Here is a 26,948-nt window from a genome sequence, read left to right as displayed (position 1 = left end):
ACAACCTTGAACTTAAACTCTTGGGTGATTTGTGCCAGTCCAATGGCTGAATGAGAATAAGTCCAGGGAAGAATGCAAGTTGGAACTTGTTGAGATGCATTTATACTCTTTGGTTTTTAAACAGCTCCAAGGTTGAAATATTCAGTGCGTGAATAATTATTTTACTTTAGACAACATGCAGTTGTGCATTAATTGCTGGTATCTATACCAATTGAAAAACAGTGATGTGTGTGTGTGTTTTCTTGGATGTGTTTATTCCCTCTCCCTCCCCTAACTACTGATTGTTATCACAGAATTGAAATTGAAACAAACTTACCCAAACAAAAATCTTCTATCAATAGACCTGCCTGAGAAGCAGTCATCCAGTCTTCAGTTGAAGGCCTATGGTAAGAGAGAATTCAGTCCTGCAGAAGGAAACCCAATTTACTTGAGGTCAGCTCTCATTATTAAGATGGTTTTCTTTACATTTGGCAAAAATTTATATCTTTATTACCTCCAGCCCTTGTTTCTAGTTTTACCCTCTGGGGGCCACCTGGAACAACTCCCCTTTGAACGTGCTTTTATATTCTGGAAGATGGCCCCTCATATTCAAGTAAAATCTCATTAAACATTAGGGAATCAAGAATCTTCCAAGGCAAAATCTAATTTTAAGACTTTGAGATACTTTTTCCAGAGTTGGTCTAGATTTTTTATCAGTTTGTAAGGGCGTCTCAGTGAAGGTATCTCAAGGAGGATAAATATTTTTCCATCTCTCACATGCAGCTCTCTTAACATAGTGTAAAATATTTTTTGCTGATCTGCATGTGATAGAATGAAGACCTGACTTCAGTGTTTACAAAGTCTAATCCTGAAATCTTCATGAAGAAATCAGATGTTCTTTTTGCCATTCAAGGATCATTTAAGGCTGATGGAAGATTTACTTTGGAATGATAAGAGTTCATCTATATTGTTCTGTAATTCCAACTAAAATTTCCTCTGTTCAGCTGATTTGGATTTGTCCTGACGTCCATCATCATGGCTTTTCCCTCAGTGTTTTTCAACTTTCCAGTGTTCTATGAGAACAGAACACAATATTTCAGATGTGTCTGGCCAGCAGAGAGAACAGAAAAATTATTACCTCTCTAGTGCTGGACACTATCCTCATGTCTGGAAAGGATAGACAGATGTGATTGCTGAGCAATTAACAGTGATATTTGAAATATCATGGAAAATAAGAGAGGATTCTGTAAGGTTAGAGAAAGGCAATGTAATCCCGATTTTTCTTTTCTTTTTTATTGTCTTTTTAATTTAATTTTTAACATTCATTTAAAAAAAATTTGATCTCCTTCCTTCCTGTCCCTCCTCCCAGACTCATTGAGGAAGCTGGCAGTATAATATCAGTTATATATGTGAGGCCATGTAAAACATATTTTATATTAGCCATGTTGCAAAAAAAAATTTAAGACAAGAAAAATAAAGAAAGTGAAAAAAGTATGCTTTGTTCTGCACTCAGAATTCATCAGTTCTCTCTGGAGCTGAATAGCATTTCTCTTCATGAGTCCTTTGGAATTGTCTTGGATCATTGCCTTGATCAGAGTAGCTAAGTCTTTCATGATTGATCATCTGCCTGATTTTTCATAAAGGGAAGAGAACAGTCTGCACACTATAGACCAGTTATTTTGATTTCCATTCCTAGGAAGAATCTATAAGAGATCATTAAAGAAATAATTGGAAGCAGTGGTAATAGAAAGCCAGTATGACTTCATCAAGGGTAGGTCATACCGAGGATGACAGAAAGGTGATAGATGGGAGATGTAGAATGAGATAGACCTTTTCAGACATGACCTATCTGCGGATTTGTTTGTATTTATTTCACTTATTTATCATTATGAAAAGTGTTTTGTTTTGTTTTTTAATTTGGGAGGTGGAAATTTAGGGATTAGGATGATACCAGAAAAAATGGAGAAGAGGGTCTTGAATTCTTTTTAAACACAGAGAAAAGTGGACAGAAGTTCAGAGGGAGATAGAGGCAACAAGACAACTTTGAAAGTAATAGATTGAATTTATTATGCTTTATATTAAGCAAGCTATTTGTATTAGAGATTCACAGTTTCATATAATCATTTTTTGTTCTTTGAATACAGAAGGTTATAATAATTGGTTTCTATCAAGTTCAAAATAACAAAAAGTAAAAATTATTTTCAATACTACCCTGGTCTAGATACTCATCACCTCCCACCTGGGTTATTGCAGTAGATTTCTGGTTGGTCTCCTTGCCTTGATATCTCCCCAGTATCATCCATCTTTTGAAACTCAGCTACTAAAGAGTCTTTTCTGAAGCATAGATCTGACCATGTCACTCTCTCCACTCAGCAAACTCCAGTGACTTTCTATTACTTCTAGGATCAAATATAAAAAATCCTTTATTTCACTTTTAAAATCCTTCATAATCCATTCCCTTTCTACTTTTCCAGTCTTCTCACATTCTACTATCCTCCATGGTACAGTGACATGGGCCTCCTTGCTCTTCCTCCCACAAGATACTCCATCCCCTGACTTGGTCAATGTTTTCACTGGCCATCTGGCCCCCCCACCCCCATTCCTGGAATTCTCTCCCTTCCTGTCTCTGCCTTCTAACTTCCTTTAAATCTCAGCTAAAACCACAGCTTCTGCAAGAAGCCTTTCCTTACCCCTTCGATGCCAATGCCTTCTCTCTGAAAAGTCTCTGAATTATCCTGCATGTGTTTTATCTGTACATAGTCATTTGCATGTTGCCTTCCCCCGTTAGAATGTGAGTTCCTCAAAGGTAGAAGCTGATTTTTTTCCTTTTTATTTTGTAACTCAGCATTTAACACAGGACCTGGCACATGATAAGCATTTAATAAATGTTTATCGAGAGACGGACAAAGAGATAAAGGACATGGAGGGAGGAATAGAGAGAATGGAACCTGTTCCTTCCAGTCCTGGAGAAATTAGCCCAGTAGATGACATCAGCAGTCTCACGTGTGACCTCAAGCGGGGGCAGCTTTGGAAACAGAGAAGGCTTCCAGCTGGGAAATGACCCAAGGAGTTTCAGTTGCCTTGGCTAAACGTATTTCCTGTCTGTTTCTTCTGCCACTGGTGACAGGGTAATCTGTAGAAGAGTATGTCCTAGTGTATATGGATGCTGGGCAGAGAAGTTCCTTGTTTTATACTTTGGTCTCTTATTTAAAGGTCACATGCTTTGAGAAAGGTCATACCAGGCAAAAATAGTTTCCTTTTTTGGACAAGATTACTAAACTAATAATAATAATTTTTCACCTTTATACAGCTCCTCTTATGTGCCTGGCACTGTGTTAGGGCTTTACAGATAATCTCATTTGATCTTCACAGTGACTCTTCAAGGTAGATGCTCTTATCACCCCCATTTTGCAGATGAGGAAACTGATGTTAAGTATTTTACCCAGAGTCATACTGCTAGGGTCTAAGGCCTGATTTGAATGTAAGTCTTCCTGATTCTGGAATAAGCACTTTATCCATTGCACCACATTGCTATCACCTCATAGATCCTCATCTATGCTATTGATATAGATTTACCTAGATTTTAGCAAAGATTTTGATAGAGTATTTCTACCATTCTTGTAGGAAATATGGAGAGACTGTAGAAAAGAAAGAAATACAATTAGATAAATTCAAGACTGAACAAATTCAGAACAGCTGGCTTCTGTAAGGAATGAATGATTTCAAGTCAATATGGCACCTTGCTCCAGAGAAGTACCCTCAGGCTCTGTTGTTGGCCTTGGGCTATGTAACATTTTATCAGTGCCTTGGATAAAATTGATAGCATGCCCATCAAATTTACACATGTCACAAGCCTGGGAGGAATGGTGAACACACAAGAGGACAGTCAGGATTCAGCTTTGGTCTGAATCTAATAAGATGTGATGGATAAAAGTAGTCTAATATAGGGATGTAAAAAATCAACTTCACATATGCCAGATGGGGGATGCATGGTTAGGTAGCCAATTGTTTGAAAGAAGATCTGGGAGTTTTCAAGGACTACAAAATCAAGATGAGCTAGCATTATAATGTGGTTGCCATTCAAAATGATAATGGAATGTGGAGTTGCAATAAGAAATGCATGGTTTATAGGACTAGGGAGGTGATGTTATATATTCTGCCCTCATCACACTTCATCAACAGTATTGTGTTTAGTTCTGAGCACCACAGTTTAAGGACGATATTGATAAACTGGAGAATGTTCAGAGGAGGGGAGCCAGACCACTGAAGAACCTTGAATGTACATCACATGAGAGTCAGTTGTAAGAACTAGGTGTGTTAGTTAGGCTGAGAAGACCTGAATATGTGATAGTTGTTCCAAGTATTTGAAGGAGTGGAAGAGGGATTAGACTTTGTCTCTCATTCTACTCCCTGCAGCCAAACAGAACAATGGGTGGAAATTGTGCAGGCCAATTTGGACTTGACGTCAGACACGCTTCCTAACAACGAGAGCTTTCCAGAAGTGTCCTGGGTTCCTCAGGAGGGGGTGGGTTCACCCTCCTTGCAGGTGTTCAAGAAGAGGTTGAGTAATCACTTGTCAAGTGTGTTATTGTTAGGTTCTTTTGTATATGAGTTGGGACTAATGGCCACTGAGGTCCCTCTTATCCTTCAAATGTTTTAGTTCTTGGAAATCATGTGTCTATCAAAATATTGCAATATTATTCTCAACCTGAATTCATTCTTGCATTATGATAATTCGTTTCACAGGTGCCCTCACAGAGTAAAATTCTGGCCACATCCGTTGTTGGTTTATTTGTAATTGTTTCTTAAGCTTTAACTGTGTTCACAAACTAGAGACGTCGATATCTGGTAAATGATAGCCTATTTAAATCTGTACAAACTAATGCTCCTTATGCATGATTAAAATAAGGTAAACCTAATTCCTTAAAACTCAGTGTTCCTCTTTAGAAACCAGTTATTTCTCAGAATAGCCATACATAATTGTTGCATTGGAAAGCCAAGATGTCAGTGCCTTACTCTGAGTGTTTGAAGTGTTTCTTGCCAAGTGAGTTAAATTAACATGACTTGCCTTTGACAAGAATATTTACCATGGCACCTTAGCCTCTTCCAGTTAAATTTCTTGCAGTAGTGTCATGTGGATAGGGCATATGTTATTTTGTCAGTCTCGGGCATGAAAACAGCAGACCAGGTGGTGAGAGACAGTTTCTGAGCTCTCAGGTTTCTGTCTCTGCCATGAGAAACTGGCAGATACTGGAAGATTTGGTGTTGTGTGTATCCTGTTGGGGCTCAGGCACTAGAAGCTGAACATCATCCCCGTAAACCCAGGGTGCTCAGGTTGTGTTTGCATTCATTTATTTGCTTGTGGTTTTTGAAATTATGTTTTTATGTCAGAAAATGTTCCTCCTCCTCCCTGCTGATTTTTGCATATTTAAATTTGTGGTGCAAAGCAATTTAGCCACCTGATAGAAAAAAGAGCTAAAGAAGCTAATTCCCAGGCATTTAATTAATAGCCAAATGATTCTTTTATGGTGAATTTTGTTTGACATCCCATCAAATATGTAGATATTCTTGGGGGCATACATAATGTTACCATAAATTAGTGAATCAGTACCATTCCCCAAGTCCAGGCTCCCTCTCTCCCCACCAACCTAGACCTGGTCTTGCTTCACCCAGGTAAGAACTCTATTAAATAAAACAAAACACTGGATTCTGGGTGCCACTTTCCATGGGGCCACACGTGCAACTTTTCCCATTGTCCCCAACAGTTCTTCTTGTTTTGAGTTCCCTTCAAGAAAAGCCTTCTTTCTGTTGACTGCCAGTTTGTTTCCCATGTTTCCTTGTATAGCACTTAGGAATCCTGAACCTGGGATCTGTCCCTGCTGGTTAGGGAGCTGACTGTTAAATTTTTGGTGAGAACATTTTTATTTTGAATTGACAAACACTAGAAAATCAGGACTGGATTTTGTTTTTAATTTTGTTGCCTTTTTTTCCTTTTGTTGATTTTCTGGATTTAAGAAAGAATTGGAGAAAATATTAACAATGCAAATTAAATTTAGTGCATGCCTTTTCTTTTCCTGTGAGAAATAGTTGTCAACCATTTATTAGCACATCCCTGCCTGACACTGTAACAGTATGAAGGTAGTCTATAACTTAGTCTTACCTGCAGCATTGAAGGTTATCTATGACTAGTGGTCATAGTTAGGCTGATATTATGTATCAGAGACTTCTAGACCTGAAGGCAGACTCTTATGTCCACTCTCTTACGGGGGCTGCCCTGATCTCCTTCCCCTCACTTATCATACTTTCACCATGCTTATTGTATGTACATGCTGTATTTCGGGGTAGAATGTATGAGCATGTAAGCTCCCTGAGGAAAGGGTTTATTTTTCCTCTTGTTTGTATCCCCAGTAGTAGAGTAAGTGCCTTAATAAATGCTTATTGAACTGAATTACCCTGTGGTTCCAATTAATCAGATTTTATTAATTCATAGCTTTACTTTGCCTTTTGTTGAGCTGGATTTACTGCCATAGTCGATTTTGAAAATGTTTGAAAAGCTGCTAAGTGTTAGTTTTTATTGACTGGCCAAGTGTTATACATGAACTTTACATTTTGTTGTAACTAAGCAAAAAATACTCCTTTTGTTAGGACTAAGATCTTGTTAAAAGTTAAATTTTTCTCCATGATAATGGCCTTATACATTTTGAAACAGTAATGATCAGGTGAATTGCTAAGTATAATCTTTCAGTGTAGATGTGTGGTTTATACGTACTATTTAAAATTTTCATAATGTGATTATTTAGTCCTATTTTCTATCAGCCTGGCAGATAAGTACTCACCTACTTCCCAAGATTCAAGATAGTTATCATAGTTGGCCTCAGTTTCCTCATCTTTGAAAAGCAGAAATTTTCATGTGCATGTTCTATGTAATATAGGGTTGTTGTTGAGATCCAGCAAGATTTATGGAAATGTTTTATGAACCATGAAATGCTTGTAAAGACATCCTAGGCTGTTGTAACCATTTTGGCTAAGAGATACTTGGTGGTCATTTCCACTGCCTACCCTAGAACTCAAGAAACACTCCCTCTTTCCAGGGAGGGAAGATGGAAGGAATTGCAAGGCTGTGTTAATAGAATGTCATTGATTACAAGTACTATAAACAGAAGAAAGAATTTGGCAAGCTACTTGAATTTTCATAGGCTAATCGTGAAAACTCAGTCAGGCACATTTTGAAAATCTAGCTACAAGACTACACTGCATACTTTCTGGTCTTACTTTTTTAACTTTGCTTGTTTATTTATGTGGATATTTTTACCCACCTCTTCCCTATCTTGCTCATTTGGATGTGTCATGTGTCAAGCCGGAAATAACAATTCTGTCATAATTAAGAAGTGAAGAACAACGTGAATGATCAGTTAGATCTGATAGGGGAATTTTATGTGGACAAGATATAATTGGGACTTGGGCAGGATACTAGAACAGCTTGCCTACTTGGCAGGGAAGTGGGGGGAATGTACTATGGGATTTTAATGACTCTAGGTGTTCAGCAAATGTTTATTGTCTTAGTTGAAAGATGACTTGATCACATGCTACTTTAGTACCATGTTGGAAAATAGCAGTTCATCCAGGCAGACGAATTCTGCTAGCCAGGGACAGATGATGCAGTGGAGAGTGCATTGACTTAAAATCCAGGACACCTGTTCTTGCCCTGACTGCTATTTATTAATTATGTGGCCTTGGGTAAATCACTTAATTCATCTTTCTGAGCTTTACTTTTCTTGTCTGTAAAGTAAGGCTTGGAGTGAGTGATCTTTAAGTTTTATGGAAGGAAAGAAAACAAGTATTTATTAAGCACCTCCTGTATGCCAGACATTGTGTTAAGTGCTTTACAAATATTATCTCATGTGATCTTCACAACAACCCTGGGAGGCAGGTACTATTATCCCCATGTTATAGCTGAAAAACTTGAGGCATTCAGAGGTGAAATGACTTGCCCAGGGTCACACAGCTAAAAATGTCTGAGGATAGATTTGAACGCAGGTCTTCTTAACCCCAAGCTCTTTGCTCTATCTATTGTGCCACCTAACTACCTCTAATTATCTAATAATATATAGACATGACAGGTATTGCCAGTAATGCTGAACTCTTCCCCCAACCCTCCACCACCTCCATCTTGTACTTTTTAACCTACTTCCAGGGTACGTTGGCATAAACTTTTTGGATATTGGTAAGGAATAAATCAACTCAATTGGTAGATTTGCAGTCATGGACAAAGAAACTACATTTTAACACTTCACTTAATGCTTCACTGCCTCCTCATCTTTGTGCTTGACCTCTTGATATCTCCATGACCCTCTCCACTACTTACATGGATGACCTTTCAGATAATCTACATCCTAGACAAACTGGCCTAGTTGGCATCTCCCACCTCTCTTCCTTTGTCCAAGTTGTTTCTCACATCTGAATTGTTCTCCCTATTTCTCTCCCCTTGTTGGAACCAATAATTCCTTTCAAAGCCCACCTCAAGTGCCTTCCCCTTCAAGTGGCCTTTCCTAATTGGCTTCCATTTTTTAGTGTTGCTGTTTCGTCAAGTCTAACTCTTCATGATGTCATTTAGGGTTTTCTTGGCAAAGATACTGGAGCGATTTACCACTTCATTTTACAGCTTACTTTACAGAAGAGAAAACTGAGGCAAATGGGGTAAATGACTTGCCTGGGGTCACATAGTTAGTGAGTATCTGAGGCCAGATTTGAGTATGGAAAGATGAGTCCTCCTGACTCTAGGCTAGGTTATCCATACACTGTACCACCTCGGTGCTCACTTTTTAGTGTTTTCCCCACTAAATAATTTGTATATATATTTTGTACTTACTATATACATGTTCTCCACCCTACCTCCCCTAAGCTGAATGCCTTGAGGGAGGGGACTATTTTCATCTTCAGCACTATGGGAAAGGTCTGAAGAAGCATTTGGGGGAGATGGGGAGAGGGAGGGGACTGGAACTGTGGTTTCTCAATGGAGACATTCCCATTGCCAATCCAGTTCAGTGCTTGCTCCAGAACCTAAAATCCTAGAATTTCCTCAGAGTATTGAGAGATCAGGTCACTTGTCCAAGATCACATAGCCAGTATGTATAAGAGATCGAACTTGAACTCTGTGAGAGTCTATTCTTATATACTCTTGTCTTGTAGTAGATAATATGTCTACTATGTGAGAAACATCTCACGTAGTAATTAATTAGCAAATGCTTATCAAATTGAATTTCATTGTTTTAAACTGACTCTTTGCTACTCAGTAACAAATTGAACTAGATAGAGTTTATTTTTGATTCTAGAAACCATCAGGAAGCGCTGGAGTTTATTGAATAAGGGAGAGGCATCTTAGTTGCAATGTGTAGGATGAAATACCATAGAGAGAGACTTGGGTCAGAGAGACCAATTAGGAGACTATGACAATAATCTGAGAGAGGGGTGATTAAGGCTTGAACTAATGTGGTAGCTGTGAGTATAGAGAAGGGGTCATATTCAAGAGATGTTATGGAGACAGAAACAGTCCGATTTGACAGTTAATGGATATGTAGGATGACATGTAGTGAGCAGTTGTGGATAATGCTGAGGTTATGAACTTTGAACACTGGAAGGATTGGACATCTTTGACAGAAATGGGGAAGTTTGGAAGGAGAGAGGATTTGGAGAAAGGAGGGGAGCTAGGTAATGAGTTCGGTTTTAGGTATGTTGAGCATCAGGTTTTCTCTGGGATATCCAATTTGAATGTCTAGTTAGCAGTTGGTGATAAGAATCTGAAGATCGAGTGAGGTAATTATATTGTGTTCATAGACAAGTAAATGAAGTGTACATACAAAGAAAACAAAAAGTACTTTGCTGAGAGGCGAATCCTAACCGTTGTTATGGCACCAGTCAGTATATTCCTACGATGTTTAATTGTTATAGCATTTTGGAACTTCTGATATTCTGTTAAAGTTTTAAAAATGACCTGTCTTTTTTTCTGAATTTTATATTATATATCAGTTACTAAGCCCTGTTCACTGTGGAATAGTATAAAGCAGGGATTCTTAACTTGCTGTCCACGAACATGTTTTTAAAACATTTTGATAAGTGTATTTCAACATAGTAATTGATCTTCTTGGCAATCCTATGTATTTTACACAGTGAAATACATCATACTGAGGAGGGGTCTGTAGACTTCACTAGAGTGCCAAAGGGGTCCATGGACACCAAAAAAGGTTAAGAATTGTTGGTCTAAACACTACTTTCTAATGTAATTTCTATTTTGAAAGTATAGACTTGGTCTACTCAGATATATATATTCATAGATGCTTTAGAGCTTTAAAAGGAGGAAGGAAAGGGATAGGAAATATTAAGCTCCTTCTGTATTCCAGGCACCATACTAAATTGGAGATCATCCCATCCAATCTCCTAGATGTCAGCAGAGGCCCATGATATTAGAATTATTATGTACCGATTTTCTTTGTATTGATCTTTCCGTGCCACACAATAGTTGCATGGTTAAATGTGGTTAGGGAGGGAGAGAGGAAGGAAGGAAAAATGAAAGGAAGAAAGAAAGGAAGGGAGGGAGGGAGAGAGGGAGAGAAACAAGAATTTGTTAAACTTTGACCCTGTTCCAAGCATTGAGTAGATGTACAAATACGAACATCAAAAATACCATTAAAGTGTCTTTTCTTCTAACGGGAGCTCAAAAGCAGGGGGTGATGCAGATGTGGTTTTGAAGTCTAGAAAGTCTGGAACAGACCTGGAGGGCAGGCCGCCTTGGGCCCCTTCACAAAGTGGAGGCGCCAGGTGATGCTCACCAATGGGAAAAGTGAGGATGGCTTTGTGGAGGGATATTCCAGGGTGAGTGGCTGCACTAACTTGATATATGCTTCAAGTCTTCTCTCGTTAAGTCATTACTGTAAGTTTTCCCATACCACTGTCAACCCCAAATCTGAAACAGCACGAAAAATTTGAGGCACAGGACCTGCTTGTTGGAGTTTTGTAGAAATATTACCATGCAGACGAGTCTAGTTTTGTTTTTCCCTGAAATCCTTGTCAAGCCTTAATTGGATCAAGAGACTAAAGGTTGAACTTCTGATGTAGTTTACTAGAGACACAAGTACAAAAGCCAGTGAAACAAGTAGTAAGGATCTATTTATGATAGACACTTCTCACTGATACTGACCAGGCCAGTATAGTCAAGATCACAGGGGCGGGGAACCTTCAGCCTCCAGCTCATCTGTGGCCCTGTAGGGCCTCAAGTGTGGTCCTTTGACTAAATCCAAACTTTACAGACCAAATCCCCTTTATAAAAGGATTTGTTCTGTAGATCTTGGACTCAGTTCAAAGGCCACATGCAAGGACCTAGAAAGCCACAGGTGGCCTCAAGGTTGTAGGTTCCCCACCCCTGGCAAAGAAGCAGCACCCTACGGAATCAATGCTGTATCCTTCCATCTTATGACTAGATAAATTTCTCTTCTTGACTATTAGATGGTCTAATAGGCTTTCATTTATTCCATTTCTGCACTTCCATGCCAACCTGGCTACAACATTTGGTACCTAGCACTATAGACCCCGGTACAGACAACAGCTGAGATAGGCTCATTGTATCAAGTGGTAAGACTCTTAGTACCTGGTGGTCATTAGACAGTGGCTTTCCAGGAGTGACCTGGAGAACCTGTGGGGTAGAGCTTTGCTTTGTGATTATAGGAAGCAACTGAAACTATATGCCAAGCCTCTTGGGAAAAGAGAGACAATCCCTTAGCAGTAGCCTCTGAAAGGGTGGCAAAAAATTCAATGTTTCTGTTGTCCCAGCTTTGCAACAGGAGACTTACTTGCTCTTCTGAACATGGGAGGCACCTGAAGGGAGGTTTTTAGGGTCTTTGTTCTTCCCATTTTGTCTCTTGTTCAGTAGGGTGCCATCTTTTCTCTTAGTTTTTTTTTTTTTTTTTACTAATTTCTTCTTAGCTTTTGAAAGACTCACTAGAAGACTTCTATGAACTTGAACACACAAGGCATAGTGTATTATAGGAACAATATCTTTCCCATGAAGGCTAGGATCATGTGGGCTTAGAAGGCAACTGGAACTGGCCTTAAGACTTAATGGGCCCGAGGAGACTAAGGTTCAATTCACAGACAGAGCTTCGTAACAGACGAACTGCAAAACTGGTGCAAAAGTAAAAGTAATCAGGACCTCCTTCCTCAGAATTGGTGCATGATTTTTGGTTGGTGTACTAACATGGCCCACACAGAGGCAAAGGAACTGGACTGAACTAAATCAATGCTGCGTATTAAATGAATAATATCTTTTTCATGTTGTGGAAACAAGGGTTTTTTTATTATTATTAACTGATATATGAATTACAAGAGTCCCATTTCATTCCATTCCCAAACTTAAACCACTGGGCCAGCCTGAAGAATGCTGAAATCACGTTAAAGCTCCCCTTGATATATTTGGTTTGGAGGATTGGATTGGATTGGAGGGACTGATGAAATAATAAAACTCTCACTCCTGATGGCCATGTCCTGCCTAAGGGATTCCATGATCCTCTGGGTCTAAGCTAGGAAAGGTTCATCTAGTAGAATGGAATTTCCTTTGTGGCATTCTGCAATATTGTTAATGATTTATAGCCACTCAACGTATTCAGTTAGGTGGTAAGAGTATTTGTAAGACAGAAGGGGATTTATCTAAGCAAACTGAACTAGGAATATGGGGAGAAGAAAAGAAAACAGAGCGCTGGGGAAATCCTGTGCCTGTGTCTGCTGATGGACTGATTGAACTGTAGAAGCTTCTTACAGGATTATAATCTTGTTGCTTTCAAGGACTTCGTATTCTGAAGTCCCAAGATGATATTTAGATGTAAAGTGAATTAAATCAGTTGATAATTACAATGCTCAGTAAAGGAAGCCCAGTTCCCATAATAGTGTACAGTATCACTAAATATTAACGTCATGAGTTACGCCCTTCCATTTTAACTTTTTACCTCTTTAAAATTATGGCTGGGATCAATCCTAAGCAGTTGAGAAGTTTTCCTATTAGAAATTTTAATTTTTTGTTATTAACTTGCCTCATGGATCGTCCTTTTTCTTACCATTTTCCTTCCTTTCTTAAGACTCTCATGCTTTCCTGGCACCTTTTATGAAAGAGAACATTGATCTGATTAAGTCATGCTGCCATAGTAATAACTTCATTTGATAATCACAGTAAAAGACAATTTTAAGGAGAGGGCAGTATTTAAACAAGAGGAATGAATTGTGGATTTCAGGCACTGGGGCAAATAGGAGGGAGGGAGATTGCCAAGTAGCAGGAGGCTTCCTGGCCTCTCTCAAATCAGGCTTCCTAGGAAGCTACCTGTTTTGCCTATGTTCACCAAGAGTCATCAGATTCAACCTCCTCATTTTGCAGAGGAGAAAACTGAGGCCCAGAGAGGTTAAAGTATTTTGCCCAAGGCCCTCATAAGTAGTTACCATTGAAGGTAGAATGATCCTTTCCCAGGATCTTTCATGCAGTTCAGGAAGGAAAAGAAAAGTCTGATATTGGCTCTGCAGCAGAAAACTTTCATTGTCAATTCTCAGTGTGAAAGAATCACTGAAAAATCCATCCCATTTGCTAACTAGATCCTGAACTTATGCAGTTGTGATGAGACTTACTTGTTGGAATGTTAGGGCAAAATGCACAGCTGTGATTTTCAAAATTATGGACCTACGAGTCCTTCTGATCTTGATTCATTTTCCCAGTGATATTTTATTTCCTCTTCTTAGGTTGGAGGCAGAGAATACAAAATAGAAAAACTAAAATCCTCATCACCATTCTTGATAGACTTTCTTCTTTTCCCCATCCTTCTCCACTTTCTTTTTCTCTTTAGGATTTATTTATATATTTTGTTTGTTACATGTTCTTCATTTCCAAACATACCCCCATTATTCCCTGCACTGCTCCACAGGGAACCACTACTTGTAACAGAGAACTAGGCAAAATATTTTGATATTGTAACAAGTAACAAGACTTGTGACAAGTATTTCATTTGGTTCTGGAAAGCCTCACATGAAGCCTCCTTCATGAAGAAAATTTCCTTCTAAAATAAGTGGTTGTCAGCCTCTCATGGCTTCAAATGAATTTGGTTTTATCATAATATAATTTTAGCTTTATCTAAAACCTGAGAATTTTAATGAGTCTTCTCACTTTTAAATAAATATTATATATGTATACATTTATATGTATGCATATATATATATCAGAGTGCTGTAAAATGTTGCTAAATTACTTATAGAAGTATTTAATTACACACTCAAAAGTTACACTAGCAGATTTTGGCTGGTTATTTTCATCCTTTCAAAATGTTGTTCTGTCATACTTTGAATGTCACATTCATGGATGTGAACTTTTCTCATATTGATACTTTTTCTCTACCATACGGGCAACAAAATAAATTGCTTGTATGAACTGTCCTTATTTGTTCATATAAATAAAATATAATTTATTCTTTAAATTTAAGTAAGCTTTAATTTGATCTGCAGTCTAGCGTAGAGAAGAGTCTATTTTCTAAAGAAATTAGTCTGTCACCACATACTTTTTTGTTCACATAGATAAATAAGGATGACTAAAGCTCTGAGGTTTGTTAACCTTAATTAAAGATATTGTAATCTCCTGTGAAATGAGCCAACTGACTTTTTCTCCTGAGTATTCATTATAATTAAATGATATGAAGACTGAGTTTTCTAGGAAAAGGGTAGATAAATTCAGAACTAATACATTAGAGTAATTTTCTTTAGAACTTTATCTTTTAAGAAAAAAACATGAATTTTTCTTTGAGTAGTAGGATTGGAGTGGGTAGGAAAAGAGTATGGGAGTACATGAGCTAAAGAGATAGAAATTTACGTAAGACTGAAGACTGTGAAATGAGACTATGTCAGTGCTCCTAGCCTGGTGACTTTCATGTAGTAGGTGCTTCATGCTTATGTGTTATATGAATGGGGATATAGAGAAGACATTGAGGTTGCACGAAGACCTTTTTCTTTTCTTCCATTACTGGTGACTCATATCTATAAAAATATTCTATTTTCTCTTTTACCATCAATATATGATGCCCTTCTGTTCAAGCTCTTTAAAGACATGGATTTTGTCTAATGTTTAATATTGATTCCAATGTCTGCTGAACTCCGCAGTTGTTCAATAAATTTTCTTGGTCCTCATCAACATTTCATAATCATTCTCAAGTATAATGCCATATAGTATATGTGTTTACTATATATATAGCGTATATATCTATATATCTGTGAATACTATATATATATATATGTATAGATAGATCTTGAAATAGTGTTTCTTCCCCATTTTTGCTTTCTTCTCTAGTATATTCATTTTTCCTTCCTTCTTTTTTTTAATCACTTAAGAACATGAAAATAGACATATCTCACTCCTAGTCCCCAACTCCACCCTGCTCTATTTGTCTTATTTAATTTTCTGTGTTACCTTTGAGGACATTAAGGTTCTGAAGGGAAATTACATTCTTCTCCCCAATTAGAAGATAATTTCTTGATCATGGCATAGCCCCTTCCATTTGCTGAAATATATATCTATCTTTCTTTTTCTTTTAACTGCTTTTGTTTCTATTTCCATATTTCTACTCAATTTTGGTATCTTCATCAAGAATGCTTGAATACTGTTTATTATAGGATCATAGATCTAGAACTAGAAGAGACCTTACATCCCATCTAGTCCACTTCCATCATTTCACAGATGAGGAAACTGAGGCCTATAAGTTGCCCAAAATCACACAGGTAGTATCACAAGAAAGATTTAAACTTGGTTCCTATGACTCTAGAGTCAATACTATGTACTGTGTAATTTGAATTATACTGTAAATTTTTTTCATATCTGTAGGATTATACTCAGTTTCTTAGAATAAGTTACTAGTTGCAAGACCTTTTCATTTGCCTTTTGGAATATCATATTATAAGATCTTTCTTCATAGCTGTTAAGTCTTGTGTGACCCAGCGTGGTTCTTCCTTTGTCCTTAAATTCTTTCTGGCTGCTTTTTTCTATTTTTTTTTTCTCTGAGCAATCAGCTTTGTATTTTGGCTATGATATTCCTAAGGCTTTTCATTTTGAAGTTTATTTCAGAAGATTTTTGGATTCTTTTTTCACTTTGCCACCTGATTCTACTAGATGTGGTTAGGTTTCATTTCTGACTTCATGAAATAGAATATCCAGGCTTTTGAGAGAGGAGAGGAGAATCATGGTTTTCTGGAGATTTTTCTCTCCATTTCCCATGTGAGTTGTTTTTAAAAATAGGTACTTTACATTTTTTTAAACTTTCAGTTTCCTCCCTAGTATTTCTTTTTATCTCATGGAATTATTGATTTCTGTTTTATCTAGTTTTCAGGGAGTCTGTTTCTTTAGTAAGCTTTATGACTTTCTGTTCTAAGCTACTAACTCTTCAGAATCCTTCTTACAGAACTGATTTCATTTATAATTGTATTTATCTCATGCTACATATCTTCTACGTATTCTTGCAGACCCTGCGTTCAAGCCGTTTTCTCCTCCTCTGAGACTCTACCATCTTCTTCCAGATTTTCCTTTTGGGTGATTTTTGTCCCATAACATTCCTTCATAGCTTTTGGTTATCTTTTCTTATTTAGTCATATCTCTAGCCTCAAATTTTGATCTGTAACCTTGTGCCAGGAGAGACCTCCTTTTTTTCTTTTCATTGAGGCAGTTGGGGTTAAGTGACTTGCCCAGGGTCACACAGCTAGTGAGTATCAGGTGTCTGAGGCCACAGGGCAGAACTCTTCCACATCTCCTACACTTGAGTAGGTTGGTCAAGGTCCTAATCTCACTTTTTCCTGGGTTTCCACCTTTGTTTTACATTTCCTTTAGTATATCTATTCTCAGAGCATTGCCAGGCTTCATCGTCATCTGTCATCTCTTAGTGGGTGATTTTCTCTTATATCGGCCCTGTGTGATCTCTGCCCTTTGGCATTCCATGATCAGGATGCCAGCTGGTCTCTTCCCTCTGGGGCTTCCCTAGTCAGAGTACTGCTGTGGGAGCCTTGTTTGCAAAGCTCCCATGGGTTTCCTGTCCACTTAACTACACTGACAGGCCCCTTCTACTAGTGCTCATAGATTTCTCCTATCTCTTTGTGTAGCCCTAGGTTTGAGGAAAGACCTTACTGGTGTTTGTTTTTGGACTCCTTGGCCACTACTCAATCTGATGCTCTTTCTAAGCATTTGCTGGCATAAAAGTGGTCTCCTTTGTAATCTGTCATGCCTCTATCCTAATCAAAAGGCATTTCAGGAATACTAATTTTTGATTTCCTTCCATTGCATCCTCTTATGCTTTTTCTTCTCTTTACCACTCATTCCCCTCTTTAGAAAGATAAAGGATGTGATCAGCACTGTTAATCTCTAGCTGAAGCAGATCCCTCTCACTCTCAGAACCCAGGCACTGGTTCTTACAATTTCTTTCTTTCTACATCTCCTTTAATCTTTATGGGAAAGTTCTGATTTGTGCTTAGAAGTATGATTTTTATGTATTTTATCACAGTTCATCTTTATAAGCGCAAATGGTAAACCCAAAAGAAAGTTACTCTACGGTGATTCTCAAAGCTTGAGGGAAAAAAAGAGAGAGACTCAGATGTAAGAACTACCCGAGTACCTGGAAGAGCTGAAGGAAGAGATGAAAAATGAAATTTTTCATGACATAAAAGCTCTGGAGAAAAAAAAAATACCACTAGGAGAATAAATAGCTTAGAACATAAGGGCCAGTTTCAACCTTCTCTCATACATATTCTCGAATGGAATGATCTGGCCCTGTTAGCTCCTTTCTCTCATTTCTTGTGCTCCTCCCTCTGGCTTGTCTTCTCTCAGAAAACAGACTTCAGGCCCCTCCATCAGAACCCTAGTTATCTTATACCTAGAGCTTTCCTGGTCAGAATTCTGAGGACTTCTGTGATTCCTGGAATGTCCCTGATCTCAGCATTAACAGATTTGTGCTGGCTTCCCTGCACATTCCTCTTTCATACCCATAGGCCTTTGGTTGTCTTTTTTGTACAGTTCTGGCCCAGATAGAGAAGTTTTTACTGTTTGTTTGGGTTTTTTCTTTTTGGATTTCTTTTTCATTATTCATTCTGTTACCTTTTTAAAAATAATTTTCTGGACTATATTTGAGACATTTGGATGCCTCTAGAGCTTTTCATATTATCATTTTAGCAGCCAGAGTATTTTTTTAAAATTTAATTTGTTGAAACTGGTGATGTTTGCCTGCAGAACTCTGACTTTCCAATCAGTACCAGGAATAAGCAGAAGTAACATGGATTATATAAATTCACATATTAATAGTAGCCATTTACATTTGCTTTATAGTCAAAGAGCACTTGCACTTATTTTGATATTCCCAGAAACCAGGGCAGCTAGAGTGCTGCACCTGAAGTCAGGAAGACCAGAGTTCAAATGTGGCCTCAGATACTTACTAGCTGTGTGAATCTGGCCAAGTCTGTTTACTTCAGTTTCCTCATCTGTAAAATGAGCTGAAGAAAAGCAAATGGCAAACCACTCCAGTATCTTTGTCAAGAAAACCCCAAGTGGGGTCACAAAGAGTCTGAAAGAACTGAACCACAAAGAAATCCTTTGAGGTAGATGGTGAACATATTGTAATTTCCATCTTACAGACAAGGAAAGACAGTCTCAGAGAGATTGTGCCCTGCATTATTTGGATCTTAAAGCTTCAGACTCTTATTTCATTAATGACAGAATGCCACTCTGCCTTGGTAACCCAGCTGATGTTCTCAATGAAGTCAAAAAACATTTATTTTTTTTCAAACTTATCAATTTATTTGTTTTCACTTTTTAATGATCACTTCCATAAATTCCAAAATTTCTTGCCCTTCCTCCCCCCTCCTTCCCCAAGATGACACGCAATCTTACACGGGGTCTACATATCCATTCCTATAAAACACTCAAAAAACATTTATTAAGTGCCTACTATGTGCCAGACGCTGTGGAAAGTAATAGGTATACAAAGAAAGGCAAAAGACAGACCCTAGCCTGAAGGAGCTCATGATCTAAGAGGGGAAACAACATACAGATTATAGACAAATAAATTCATACAGGATAAATAGAGGATGATAAAGGAAAAGGGTTAGCAGTAAGAGTTATAAGGAAGGGGCTTCTCCATAGATGATAGGATTTCAACTGGGACTTGAAGGAAGGCAGGAGGCAGAAATGGAGGAGAGAATTCCAGGCATCAGGAGAATAGCCAACAGATGGAGTGTTTGGTGTGAGGAACCTCAAGGAGGGCAGTTCTTTTTCATATTGCAAAATTGATTCTTAAATTATAATAGCAGAAACAACAGAATATCTATATCTATATCTATATAGATATATATATCACACACATATAAGATATATGTCTTATAACAACAGAAAGGAAGACATTCTTTGGATAATTAAAAAATAGACAGCATCCAAAGTGCTATTTGTATTTAGTTGTGGTATGCATCAGATAATTTTGTAATTCAGCAATTAGTCTAACTAATATTAGTTCCTATTCTGAGGGTACAGGTGGATGAAGGAAAGAAATGGTGGCCTGGGACTTTTGTAGGTGACTGGAAAAAAAAAACACCGACTGATATTTGATCCAGTGTTTAAAATTAGCCACATACAATTCCTAAGGTAGCTTACTATCTCCAGGCAAAGAGTGGAGAATGAACTATTTGAAAATAGAAATTAACATGAAATCTTTTTTTTATTAAATTTAATATAATTTAGTATATATACTGTCAGGAAGTTACATCATCACTTCTATGGTACATAATTTCATCTGTGACTGACTCTGGAGTCAGAGGACCTGTTCAAATCCTCCTTCTGATGCATACTACGTGTGTGACCTCAGGCTAGTCATTAAAACTCCCTGGATCTCAGTTTCCTTATCCGTAAAATGAAGGAATTGCACTAGACAGCCACTGGGATGCTCCTGATTACCCTGTAATTCTACAATAATTCACACCATGAGTTTGCTGTGGCTGAAAAATTTTATCACCTAAGGGTGAACCCCATACTGATTAATAAGTCTCTCTGGACTTAGATAGTTTGGTTCTTGAGCAGCAGATTCGATTAGAGTATGTCACTGAGAGTCCATTACGGACCACACTTGGCTGAAATACTTGGCCATTCATATGTTGTCCAAAAGATTATTCCTTGTTTTCTATTAAGCTTTATGTTTGCCATGCTTTTATGTTTAATATCTATTAAACTTTGTGGAAATTATGTTGATGTTATATGTGCTAGTTTTAGAGATGCTTAAAAAGACCCAGTGTTCTGGTCTTTTATCCAGTCTTTTTATTATTGAAGAAAAAGAAAACCCAAAGGTGTTTAAGAATCTGCTCTTAATTTTTCTACAGTGATCATTTCTGGTCTATGTGTATAAAATGTTAAATAATCTCAAATTTCCATATGTACCACTAAATTTTGTTACAGATTTTGTCACCATTTTTGGCAAATCATGTAAAAATGTGGATTTACAATGCTGATGACTCTTAGGAGTAATTATTCACTTTACAAAAAGTTTTTTCCCCCCTAAGGACTCACAGTTGTGTTCTCATAAGTAGAAACTTCTCTGTACATTTTTTTAAAAAATTATACACATCTTTAGGAATACCTTGTTTAAAAAATGAAGGCAAGAGAATTGTGTAAAATATCGCCTGGGGCTGATTTTATAATTAAGAGAAGAAGTGAATTATTAATTGGTTAAGTTTTCTCCATTAGTAATCATAAAATGCAAAGAGTTAACATTGTGCTGTACTTTTGCTGCTTCTCATTTCCATATCAATCATCTGGTTGGGGCTGTTCACATTTCTACGTGTACTTCACCATCATCTACGTATTTGAAATATACGTAATAGCAGCAGTAAATTTATGAATGTTTCTTAGCATCATAAAATACTAGAACTCAAAGAAACCTTGGATAGCATCTGGTCCAACCGAGAATCCCCAAGTATTATTTCTACGGCAGCCTTGGAAATTTGCTCATTTTATAGAGGAAGAAACAGACTACAGAAGTGAATGGCAAGGCTAAGGTGGCTAGGCAGTGATGGAGCTAGGTACTCAAACCCAGGTCTTCTTACTCTAAACTCTGTCCCGTATTCTCTTCTCTTTACCAAACAGAAGAAGGGAAGAAACTCTCATTTTACTATTCCTTCTGTGACTTTCACTTTCTCCTTTAATTTTACACTGTTCATTCTAAGTCTTTCTTGTTATTAAAGCCAAGTCTCCATAATAGAATTCATTACCTGTAGCTCCTGCAGCTACATAAGTGTAATTAACTTTGGGAGGAGGAAGAGCTAAATTTTAAGCTTAAAATTTTAAAGATGGTACAAACAAATCAATAGTCCTGGCCACAGGGCTGGGCTGCTCTTTGGACCTGAGTTAGGATCAAATTAATCAATTATTTTGAAGCAGAGACTTGATGATGTTATAGGAGGAAGAAATAGAATGTTTTTTCTGGAGTTCAATTTTGTAATCACATTATTACCTTTATTTTTAAAAAAAATCCCCTAGCTACATACAGTACAAACATGAAAATGTTGAAGAACCCAGGTCTAGTCAGCTGAGAGTTTGATTACAAGGGACTTTGGGGGTGTGGGGGGAGAGCACAGTGGATTAAGGGGCAGGCAGCAAGGTGTTTGCCCTTCTTTCCCCCGCTTCCTCCAGAAAGAAAGAAAAAGTAGTGTGGGTCATTTGAATCCCCTAACCTGGGTTTACCTTTTTTCATTGTGGTTATCGAATGTTCATTTTTTCTGTTTGTCCTCTTTTAAGCATTTCAGTTTCTGATTTATTCTGTCTTACTGTTTTTAGAAGGAATTCTGGGACACCTACACAAAGGACCATCAGGGAGAAAGTAGCAGAGGAAGTAACTGGTATCCATTTTACCTTGCATTTCCATTAATCATTGGCCTTTTCGTTATCCTTCTCATCTTATTCATAATGTGGAGATATCTCCTAAAAAAGAAAACTCGCAGACAAACCATGTACATGAGACGGGGAGCTCTGGAAGCTAGCAGTGACAGCACTATGATAGACGGTCGAGGCCCTCTCCCGTCCCACCTCAACATTGTTCATTCCCCACAGGAAGAACTATTTGACAGTGGTGGGCTGTCCCCAGGATTTCTGGGTTATGTAGGTGGGCGCTCAGATTCTGTCTCTACACGTCTCTCTAACTGTGATCCACCACCTACCTACGAGGAAGCCACTGGTCAGACAGACCTGAGAAGGAGTGAAACAGAACCTCATTTAGATCCACCCCCCCAGTATGATGACATCATGAACTCCAGCTCAGCCAATGCTATTGCTATGGTACCTGTTGTCACCACCATCAAGTAAAGCAGTAAAGAATCTTCATTTCTCTGGTTCTTTTTAAACTACTAATGGGAGAATTTTGTAGCACTTTATCACTGCATAATCATGCATTTACATAATTTATTGGACCTTCAAAGCATACCACTTCCCCCCTCCCATATCATTTTCCTTCTTTGTTTTTGTCTCTTTTCTTTCAGATTTTATCAGTACTCATTTTGGCTAGTGGGGAGATAGGAACCCACAGCAATGTTTATATCAGAGTGCATATAAATGCCAACACAGTATATATGCAACTGGCTTCAAAAATCTTTCTATCTTAGTCATCTAGGGAGGGAGACTCACCAGAAGCTGCAAAGTGTAGCACTTAACTCTACTTGCAAATTAGAATGCCAGCAACATGATGGTGAATTTTGCAAATAGGAAATTTTGTTGGACTAACTTTCCTCTCTAACTTCCCATTTACCTTAAAAGGAAAATGCATGTGGTAATCTGAATTTAGACACTTCTGACAGAGACAGCAATAAATGATAAAGTGCTAACAACTTTTAAGTAGTAAGATAATTGGTTATTAATATCATTTCAGGGTTTGTGATGTATTTGGTAAAGAACCAAACAGTGTTTATGCATTTCTAGATGACTTTGGTCATATTGATTCATTTTGTGCTCTTTTTTCTTTTTGCCATGAGATAATTTGTAAAGTGAATATAAAGATCTATTACAGCATGATATATTGCTCAAATTTGATCTTAATTCCCTCCTTACTTCCCCATTGTCCATTAACACCATCCCAAACTTTTATCCCCTCTCACTTGGCTCCTCCCCATTCTCTTAGGAATATAAGTAAGATTTAAAAACTCTGAAAGAAAATTATTTTGCTACAGTTATAGGTTAGTCTGAAGTCATTGCCTCGGGATTATAGGGAGGTAATTTCCCATTAACTTTGATATAAAAGAATTAAAGCACTGTGATTTTTATATTGGTCTTCTATTGATAGAGAAAGATTGTGTAGTGCCAGAGGCAAATTGGAATCCAGTTATAGCCTTGTATAGGTCTTTGATTGTCACTGTTTTCTTTTCATGTTGTTATGTTTTGGGGGGAGGAGCTACAGGCATAACTCCCCAAAAGTAGGGAGTTGATGTTACGGCCCCTCAGGCAGAATGTTTTAGAAAGGAATGCCAACTTTCTGTCTTGGCAGCTATGCTGTCCCTGCAATTAAGGGTGAGATTTTGTGTTGCACTGATAGGAAATTGATCCACCCTGTCCATGTGAATGTTTTCATGCAGCCCCACTCCCATGTTCTCAAACACTTCCTCCGCAAAACCATGAAGGCCAGTCTCCACAGAGGCAAAGAGGATTGTTTCCTGGATAAAAGAAATGCATATTTGGCATACATGTAGACAAGAAGGGTGATGGCTTTAAACCAAGTAGATTGTGCATTAGTGAAAGGTTCCAGCCACAACAGTCTATTGCCCGGGAATTGTGAATCATTAATTCATAGTGCTTTCACACAGTCAAGAGGGTAAAATAAACTTCTCTTGACCTTGCTATCACCAGTGTACTTCATTCCGCCTTGGTTCCATACATCTTCTGCCATTTGTTACTATGTTGACACCTGGATTGCTTGCTCAGCAATAACTGTCCGAAGGCCCAGGGGAAAATTTTATAAGTGACTTTAAATTCAGTAGTTACTAAGCAACTCAGTTATGGACTACAGTCTTGACACTGAGGACATTGTTTTCTTGAGTGTCATGAACATGGCTGGCTATAAACATACAGTAGACAGCCTTCTCTATAAAATGAAGGGATGGCACAATATGGCCTCCGAGATCTTTTCCAGTTCTTAATCTATATTTCGTGACCCCTCAGTCTTTGGCATATTTTTAGAGACTAACCATTAGGAATTTTTACTTCAAAAGTTTTGTGGGTTTTTTTTTTTTAAACATTCTGTAGAAGTAGGCCCAAAGCTCTTCTTAGATAATTAGTGTAGACAGTGCTGGGCTGGGGTTGGACCGGCAACTAGAAGGAATTGAAGGACAAGAGCCAGATACACCATAACTATACAGGCCTGAATTGCGTCTATTTCTGATTTTAAGCTCCTGGGCTTAATTTTACTGCTGCTTTTTATGAATATCCAAACTGCAATACAGAATGGATTTGGACCTGTTGAAATAAAGGACCAATCCTTAAATATATCAGTGACTATGGCTGTCGATCAGAGAAAACCCTACACATGACTGATAAAAGGCAACGAGCCAGAAATGTCTGTGAAAGAGGCCAGATGGGGGAAATGCACCTGTTTTGTTTAAAATTCATTAAGGATTTGGTATTTGCACCCTCATCCTGAAATGAAAATCCAGTTTTATAGACTCAATTTCTTAACATTTGCAGAAGACAAGGGGCTCATTCAATGTAGCAATATATTTTTTATGTTTCTGCCTTTCCAATCTGATTGATATCGCATTTGCCTTCAGTGGTTTTTAATAAAGGTTTATTTTTGCAGAATATATTTACTACCTTTCTTAAACTAACTAAATTGAATCATTTTTGCATTAAATAACTGAAGTAGAATTTACAGCCTTAGCCCTGGATGTTTTACAAGCCTCCCACATGCTGTGACTGTATTTGTGGACCTCTAAGACAAGCAACCTTGCCTTCTTTGAATGTAACAATGAGTTGCATCATATGCAAACGATAACGTGGTTTCTGACTTTCTGATGACCCATGTGGACAGAGGCACCATTGTTTTTCTGTTCAGTAGCTGAATGATAACTTCAAGACTGGTTACCTGATTGATACTGTGGAGGTCATTCTAACTTGGTTTTGTATAAATAACATGTATTTGATTACAAGATTTAATATTTGAAGACATTTGGTTTACATTAAATTATGGTATTTAAACATTTTGTTTATGTTCATAATAGATGAGGTTTTTCTTTGTCTCTGTGATTTTTGGTATGCTAAATAAAGCTATTTTTAAAACCAAGACACTCTTTATGCCAAGTCTCAAAGCTATCATAATATTATAGTAGCCAATAAAAATGATACTGTATACATAGTCTCCTTCCAATGTTTTTTCCCTCTAGGAATTTTGAATTTTAGCAGAGTACATCTCTAAATTTTCAGTCTTGGGATGTATCTCCAAAATTTTCCTCTGAAAGAAATCTGAGAATAGCTGGTGAAATGTAATACTGGCATATTCTAAGTGGGAATTTAAAATATCGAAAGAGAAAAACACTTTTCTTTGGAAGCTGGCATCACATGGTCCTGGAATGATATAAACTGAAACCCCTGCTTTCCAAAGGAGAGGATTGCGTTTGTCTGCTTTGGTGTACTTTGTCAGGATCTGAGAATGGCAAAAAATGGAGATTTTTAAGGACTGGCTTATGTTTGCCTAACAGAAGTAAAGACTTCTGTTCAGCAGATGAGAAACAGCAGCTGAGGATGAAAATCTTTGTTACTACAGGAAACTTCTTCAGTTTGGTTCCAATGAATATAGAACCATGTCACCATGTTCACCATCTCACAAATCAGTTAAAAGTAAGTATTCATATCTGAATGATGTGGAATAAAATGGTTTCAAACCTCTGCCTTTCCTCTTTAGATTTAGATATGTTTATTAATCTTAAAGATGGTGGGCTTTTCATGGAACCATAGAATTGGTTCTATGACCAACTGTTCTTAAGCTGGGGTCTTTAAACTTTTAGAAAACATTTTGATAACTGTTATAACATAATTGGATCAGTTAGGTGGTGAAGTGGAAAGACAGTAGTGTGCCTGAAGGTAGGAAGACTCATCTTTCCGAGTTCCAGTCTTGCCTCAGTCACTCACCAACTTTGTGACCCTGAGCAAGTCACTTAACCCTGTTTGCCTCTGTTTCCTCAAATCTGTAAAATGAGCTGGAGAAGGAAATGCAAACTAAAGAGTTGGACACAACCGAACAACATGAAATAATTATTACTCTTTGTCATCCTATGTATTTTATTTTAAGTACTTGATAATATTATTTATTCTAAGAAGGGGTCTATAGACTTCACCAGACTGCCAAAAGGTGAAGAACTCCTAGTCTAGGCTATCTCATCCATTCTCTCATTCAAAGGAGGAATACTCACCATCCCTGACTTAGACCAAGGCTGCTTCAAGATTTTCTTAGCCTAAGCTTCGTTCCATTCTTGCTGTGTGGATAAATAACCATGAAAAAGTTAAAGAAAAGCAAAACAGGACAGTAGATTTGAATTTATAGCTCTTAAATGACCTACAGAAAGCGGCATAAGTTTGCAAAGCAGCAAACCATTTAGTCCCTCTTCCTGCCGTCCAGAGAGTGCTGTCCAGCTCATCAATTCATATATATCATCTAAAGCACCCTGAAGGTAGAGAACATATGTTAACACCATGAAGTAAATATTGGTTCTTAAAACAAAAATTATGCAACGAAAATGGGATCTTTTTCTGTATCCTGAATATGGCAAATCAACAACTTCTTTCCTGGTACCTCATAACTACTTCTCCCCTCTATTACCCACATTGTATATTACCAGACTAAGCTCATCAAACCTGATTACACTGTGTAATTCTCCCCCCTCCTATATCTACACACCTCCCCCCAAAA

The 26,948-nt window shown here is 37.7% G+C and overlaps 1 protein-coding gene across 4 annotated transcripts in view; it reads left to right on the top strand.

The window, feature by feature from the left end:
• The window catches only part of PRRG1 (proline rich and Gla domain 1), a 131,713-nt gene extending 106,320 nt beyond the window's left edge, over window positions 1-25,393 (top strand). For all 4 annotated transcript variants that reach the window (XM_072615189.1, XM_072615188.1, XM_072615187.1 and 1 more), the window contains one exon: window positions 21,842-25,393. In XM_072615189.1, coding sequence (XP_072471290.1) covers window positions 21,842-22,366 — 525 coding nt within the window. In that variant the 3' untranslated portion in view covers window positions 22,367-25,393. The remainder of the gene's footprint in view (window positions 1-21,841) is intronic.
• The last annotated feature ends 1,555 nt before the right edge of the window (window positions 25,394-26,948 follow it).

Source organism: Notamacropus eugenii, chromosome 5 (genome assembly GCF_028372415.1).
Source record: "Notamacropus eugenii isolate mMacEug1 chromosome 5, mMacEug1.pri_v2, whole genome shotgun sequence".
NCBI classification, from domain to species: Eukaryota; Metazoa; Chordata; class Mammalia; order Diprotodontia; family Macropodidae; genus Notamacropus; species Notamacropus eugenii.
The sequence above is the reverse complement of the archived record's forward strand: the minus strand, read 5'-3'. Positions and strand labels throughout refer to the sequence as shown.